This window comes from Pyrus communis, chromosome 17 (assembly GCF_963583255.1).
Source record: "Pyrus communis chromosome 17, drPyrComm1.1, whole genome shotgun sequence".
Lineage (NCBI taxonomy): Eukaryota > Viridiplantae > Streptophyta > Magnoliopsida > Rosales > Rosaceae > Pyrus > Pyrus communis.
Genome location: NC_084819.1, coordinates 1,923,657 through 1,930,354, shown reverse-complemented (window position 1 = coordinate 1,930,354; position 6,698 = coordinate 1,923,657). Strand labels below are relative to the sequence as shown.

Sequence of the window (6,698 nt, the reverse complement as noted above, 5' to 3'; positions counted from 1 at the left end):
GTTTGCTTGAAACAACCGTTTTTTTTGCAGCAATTCGAAAGCATGACGGTTTGCTCACTTTCAACAAAACTTATGAGAAATAAAAGATAAGAATTGCATCTTTCTTTTCCTCTTAAACCTGCTTCCACTTCTCAATTCATCTTGTACAAGTGAAATTTTACTCGTATCGATAACATCCACCTGCGTTCTTCCACTCATCGTTACTCCAAAACTAAAGCCAACAAGAACAAGTCGACAACGGAGGTTTAAAGAAATGGAAAGAAAAAAATTGCAGGAACACGAAAAAAATTCAGAGAGTAATGTATTAGCTATTTGATTCAATATGGGAGCGGAATTCTTTGTACAAGTCAAAACTGTTTTGCCATTCTACAAATTGTTTCTTCAATACATTATATGCACTCAATTCCTTCTGCTTAAACGTCATGTCAGATGCATCAAACTTCAACTCTACTGGACAAAGATCATCAAACAGTTCCAGTCCGACGTTATCCTCACTACCGTTGGGAGCAGGATTCTTCTCAGACACTTTAGAAATTACGGTGTCAAATCTGTCATCCTTAAAGACAGATTTGTCCCGTATATGGTCCATTGGAGATCCTGTACCTGCAACTGGCTGGTATGAAAAGAAAGGTTTCGGTTGTTGAGTGCATCTCCATGTCTCCTCTCCATCATTAGCTAGGGATGCCGCTTGTTCATCAACAATCTCAAGGTCCGGTTTAGAAACAGTCATTTCGCTGGCGACCTGCATGATCTCATTACAGCTGCGACTAATTTCTGCCTCTACTGAAAATTTACCTGACTGTTCATCTTGCGAATTCAGACACCCATTGCGAAGTTCGTGAAGTGTAAGCAATATAGGAAGAGGAAGAACTGGACCGACAAGGGCATCACCGGGTTTCACTTTCTGTGACCACTTACTGCTGCGGCATGAAGGCTTCCTTAAAATAAAAGGAGGCAACTGGGATTGGTCCGGTACGGCAGAGAATTCCAAAGCCGACCTCTTTTCGTCCACAAGCACTTCAAGGATTTCAGGGTAGTTAGAAAAGGCCAGTTGCAGAAGTTCCATTGGTAATTCTGACCACAATCTCTTCAAAACTACTTCATGTATGCTTGTTGGCAAGCTGATGTCATTTAAAACACTTGTGACCGCAGGAGATGATCTAAACTGACCAAAACCACAAGCCCGTAACTTTTTACATAAAAGCTCATGGTATTCTGGGCTAAAAAGTTCCGTCCCTTGAACAATCTTAGAGGGAACTTTCATTTTTGTATCTAAGACTTCATCAAGCTTATCATTTAGATAAGCACAGAGGTAGTCCAGTTTAAGGTAATTAAATCTCCTAGGGAATTTGTACTCCTCATCAGCTAGGGAATCCAGAAAATAATCCTTAAAATGCAGCAATTCCCTATGCGATTCTTCTACCTTTTTTACAGGATCCCACGATGCACAGTATCTCTGTAATTCTAGCTTCCCCGAGGACATAAGCCTGATCAATGTAAAACCACCGAATTCATCTGGCTCAGAAAGCAGAGAAGACAATTCTTTGTTTACAATGCCAAAACCCAAAACTATTTCTTTCTTCTGTTGCAAATCAACCCATTCAGGAAGAGCGTCTTTTACAAACTCTTCTCTTAATATACAGTTTCCACAATGGCACTCGTGGCCCGGCAGTAAAACATCTGAAGGTAGCTCCCATGCATAAAATGACTTCCGAAGTTCTGCTACTTTGGAAGCAACTGATCCTATTGGAGTTGGGAGGGAAGGGCCATAGCAAAAGGTATTAAACTGACAATTCCAAAATGACCCCATCACAATGCAAAAACCCGAGTCAGAAGCCCACTTATACATGTCCTCCCTCAAGTGTGACCTCAATTCTGACAGTCTAAACACATCAAGATAGCTTGGTTTATCAAGGCCATGAGCCCATTGCAACACCGGCATCAATGGTTTGCGCACATCACAAAGAAGTAATAACGTGTCAGAAGCTAAAACAAAGTGAAAATCATCAGAAGCAGTCCTTGAAAGCACAAGGAACTGCTCCTTTTCAACCGGGACATACATATGCAACATCTCAATCTTCATCAGACAAGTCACACTACATTCACAGGACCTCAAATCAACTAAGAAAACTGCATCCGAACGCGCAATGACCAAAACTCTAGGATGCCAACTGAATTCACAACTCAACCACCTATAATTTCTTGAAGTACTCGAAACATCACCATTATCCCATACTACTTTCAATCTGGTCCCTTTAAACTTAAAATTATGGGCTTTCGGACGAGACTCCAAATCAAACAAAAACAAAGCACCATTTTCTAACAAAACCACACTCTCTTCCTGTAAATGTGGACTCCAAGAGGCATGTACAACACAGCAAGTCTTGAAAACCTTACTGCCCAAGTAACTTAAACTAACTTTATTACCCAAATTCGAACTTGTATCTCCAACCTTTACAGTAAACCACTGGACAGAGTGCATAGTAGAAGCCAACAAATACCCAATTACAACAGAAGAATCATTACCTCTTGAACTTGAAAACCCTGGAACCGGGTTCACTGAAATCCTCGAAATCCGGTAATTGGATGGACCCCTCAAACCCAAAACCTCACCGCTTTCATCAGCTTTGACACCAAAGGTCGAATCTTTTAGCACCAACTGCAAGAACCCAACTTGGTCAGAGTTCTGGCCAGTGGGGAAGAAAACAACAATGGTGTTAATCTGCGGGCACTGGAGGAGCTCAAGGCGGTTGTGGAGGAGGGAAGAGACGACGTCGTGTTTGTGGTTGTGGGGGCCAAATAGAGAGGCGATGGAATGGGAGGTGGAGGGAAGAGGAGCGGAGTCTGGGGAGGAGGTGAGGAGGAAACGGGGGAGAGAGAGGTGGGGTGGAGGAGGGAGATGGGGGAGGAAGCAGGAGGAAGAGAAGAGGATGGCGGCGGAGTTGGGTTTAGGGTTGAAGATGAGGGGACCGAGGATGGGTTTAAGTGAAGGGTTTGAGAGGAGGAGAGGAGGCTTGAAGACTGATGAGATTGGGAAGAGAGATTTCCATTCCTCTGGGATTATGTTCATGTCCACCGTTGATTGATTGATGGATCGATCGTTTCAAAAGTCCCTCCAAACGCTTCTGCAAAATTGGAGAATTTTTTAGGGTTTTAAATTCGTAGTTTACAGCAACTACAAATCATTTCCAAAAAAGCAGACAAAGTTTGGATAATAGCACATAATAATGAATTGATATCAAAAGCTACCAACAGCTTAACTGCATTCACAAACACATATATCGCTATACACATAATACATATTTTACTTCTGGAAATCCCAAAAAACCACAAATCAATACATTCATCTAAATAATTCAAAAATTAACAAAACAGCTAAACCAACATGGTAAAATAAGTCTTTAAGTTACATTAACATTCTATTTACTTTACATCAAGAGCATATGTGCAATCCAAAGGGGAGATTTCTATGTTAAAGTTATATACATTTCCAAAAGTTTCCCACATTGATTAGCGTTCAGTTTGCAACTGCATTTTACTAACTCTACGTTTAAGAGTTATATGTACAACCAAAAAAAGCAGAAATCAACGACTAATAAAACTAATACACATTCCTAATTTTCTAGGAAGATAACATCATGACAGAATATTCTAAAACAATATGAGAGCATTAACATGCAAAAACATTCTAGGAAAGAATAGCAACACAAATAGTCTTCACAGAACATTGCAAATACAGATAATGTTCACAGAAGAATGCAAATTAACATGTTCCATCTAAAAAGGATCACCATAGTCTTCTTCCTGCCATTATGTTCACTTAGTCATACCATGTACTAAAGTACAGACACGACCAATCGCATAAGATATGACTTGAAAATGTAATAATATTCAGATGAAAAGCAACCAGGTTCCGACCACAGCGATATGCCAAAGAAAATATCATTCAAGACCACAGCATACGGCCCATCTCGTCGTTCCAAAATTTGTGAAAAAAAATCAACTGCAATCCAAATGCAAATGCCAAAATTATCAAATAGTGTTTTAAAAGATTATAAATTTTTTTAACTTAATCAATTAGTTTAGTTTCAATGAACTCCTCAACATTTTGGAAAGGCAAGAACTTTGCCCAGAGAGCCAATATCTGTCTACAAAAACTCTACCTCAAGTGGGCAAACTCCCAAAATAATATGAAAATAACCCAAACCCATAAACCCTTCCAAAACCCTAGCAATCGATATAAATTTGAAACCAAGAAAAATTGGGGGATAATCAAATTTACTTGAGGAGATAAACAGGGCAATTTTCGCTTACCTTCAGTCAGGAGGAACTTGTAAAACGTGGTGGTGGATGAAGTTGTGGCGGCAGCTGTTTGGTTTTTGGATGAGCAGACAGCAGTCTGGGTTCTGGGTCTAGAACGATGTGGAAGAATATGGTGGTGAAGGCAGAGGTGCGTGTCGATTCAAACTGGAGCAAGACGGAAGAAGGAAACAGTGCTGAGGAATGAAGCCGCAAGTTTCTGTATACTCTACTTTTTTTTCTCTCTATCAAATCAGCAATAGTGAAGAGGGGGACTAGCACCCTATACATATTTGTAAACACCTATTTGTCGATTTTTCTTCCAAACTTATAAGGTCGAATGATTTTTCAGTGTTTTTGGCTCCGGAACACTAGGTGAAAGGGCTGGTTCGGTATGGGATACCGAACCGAAACCCTTGTCCCGATTCCCAAACCGAAGTTTTTGTTAAAAACATTAAAAAATTAAAAATAACCTCACAAATTCTGGAGGCATGAGGGTTCGAACCCATGCCTTCAGCTTGTAAAGTTTCATTGAAACCAACTTGGCAATAGGTTCTGTTTTGTTATGATTGTATGGCTAAACAATTTATAAATATTCAAAAAAATTATATATATATATATATCGGTTCGGTTCGGTTCGGTTCGGTTTCCGAGCCTCAAAAACCGAAACCGAACTGGTCAGATTCGGTTCGGTTCGATTTGACAATTTTGGTTCGGTTTTTTTGCGGTTCGGTTTTTTTCGGCCTCGGTCCGGTTCGGTTGTCGATTTTTTTCGGTTTTCGATTTTTTGAACCCACCCCTAGTCACAGTTAGCTACAACAATATGCTTCCCCCTATACACCCAAGTTCGAATCCCCCTCCCCATAGTCTATATTAGATTAGAAAATCGATCGAATACAAATAAAAAAAACAAAGTAATAATTCATGTTCTTTTCCTAAACCATACCTGCTACTATTTGATAAAGAGAATGATCTAGTAGTTTTGTGCACAATCTATTTAGCAAAATGTGCTTGGTGTGCTAGACACAATGTCTCCAACTCTTGTAGAAAAATTAAAGGGGTTCCTCATGTTTCTATTAGAATCAGGCACGCTACGTTAGGGGTACATAGAAAACACTCCTGATTTTAGTTCATTTAAATGACATTAATATTTGTAGTTTTATAGACTTTCAAATGAACGACAAAATGACTGCAATAGGATAAATAGTTCTCAAAATAGCTGCTGGAAATGAAATGAAAGAACAGAGACCAATATATTGGTGTTGTTTCCATATTCATATCGACTTTCTTTCCTGTTTCTTATATTTGAGAACAAACCAACTTGTAACTTCCACCCCATTTCCTCTTTATAATTCAGCTGCCAATAGGAATCAAATTACCAAGATTGATAATTATAGTGTAAAAGGACTCATCCTTCTGATCTATACAAATCAAATGAAAATCACAATCCGCAAAAAGTTCTAAACGTTGGTGAGAAGAACATGTTTAGAGGGTAGAAACGCTAAAATTTCTAATACTATCGTTCAGCCATTACATATCTTCTACCTCCATATCAGTTCCAAGTGCTAAATTTCACAAACCCTAAATTTCAAACCCTAAATTAATTCCAAAATTTACCTGGAATCTGGATGAAGAAGTCGAGAGAGATCAGAGAGGTGAGCGGCGCCGGTGGCCGTGGCTCTGCCTCTGTGCCATGAAGGAAGGCTCATCCACAGTGAGGAGGGTCCGAGGGATGAGAAGTCGAGAGAGAGAGAGAGAGAGAGAGAGAGAGATCAAAGAGGTGAGTCACTTGTGTGATGTGGGTGTGACCGGATTCTGAGGTGAGGTTGTATGAGGTGAGGTCGAGTCGAGAGACGGAGAGAGAGCGACTGAGCTGAGTTCTCTGAGGGTTTGAACTTTGATTTCTATTCATCGGTTGAAATTAAATCTCAACTAAATCGGACGGCTGTTACAATTTTAAATATATATTTAAAATTAAATAATATATTTTTTTTTTTCGGTTCCGTTCGGCATTACCGAACGAATGAAAGTATAAGACCAATTCTCATACCGAAAATTTCAGGATCAGTTCGGAATTGGGTACTGAAATTTTCGAGATTTTTAGTTCAGAATCGGGATTTTTTCGGTTTGGTTTGGAATTTTCGGTAATTTTTTCCACCCCACATCACATCCTTGAAAGACACTTGAAAAAATAAATTCCTCCAATCATATACTGACATATATATGGGATATTCAGCCCTGTATTCCAGACATAGTAAAAAGTCTCCTGTTAACATTACCAATTTCTTCCTAGACTTTAATTTTAGTCCATTACCTCCAATTTCTCACTGCGGTTAGATTTTCTAATTTCCTATCTAACAATTCGTCCATCTTGATCACGTGATGTCCACTTGAGAAAT

The 6,698-nt window shown here is 39.4% G+C and overlaps 1 protein-coding gene across 1 annotated transcript; it reads right to left on the bottom strand.

Moving 5' to 3' along the window:
- Positions 1-288: 288 nt before the first annotated feature.
- On the bottom strand, positions 289-4,719 carry LOC137723064 (uncharacterized). Its single transcript, XM_068462220.1, has 2 exons — positions 4,315-4,719; positions 289-3,125 (listed from the first exon to the last, which is right to left on the bottom strand). Exon 2 carries the CDS (start codon positions 3,068-3,070, stop codon positions 305-307), a length of 2,766 nt encoding a protein of 921 aa, XP_068318321.1. The 5' UTR covers positions 3,071-3,125; positions 4,315-4,719; the 3' UTR covers positions 289-304.
- Positions 4,720-6,698: the final 1,979 nt, after the last annotated feature.

Excerpts from the sequence above, each read along its gene's own strand:
- LOC137723064 (XM_068462220.1), bottom strand. The coding sequence starts at position 3,070 with ATGAACATAATCCCAGAGGAATGGAAATCTCTCTTCCCAATCTCATCA.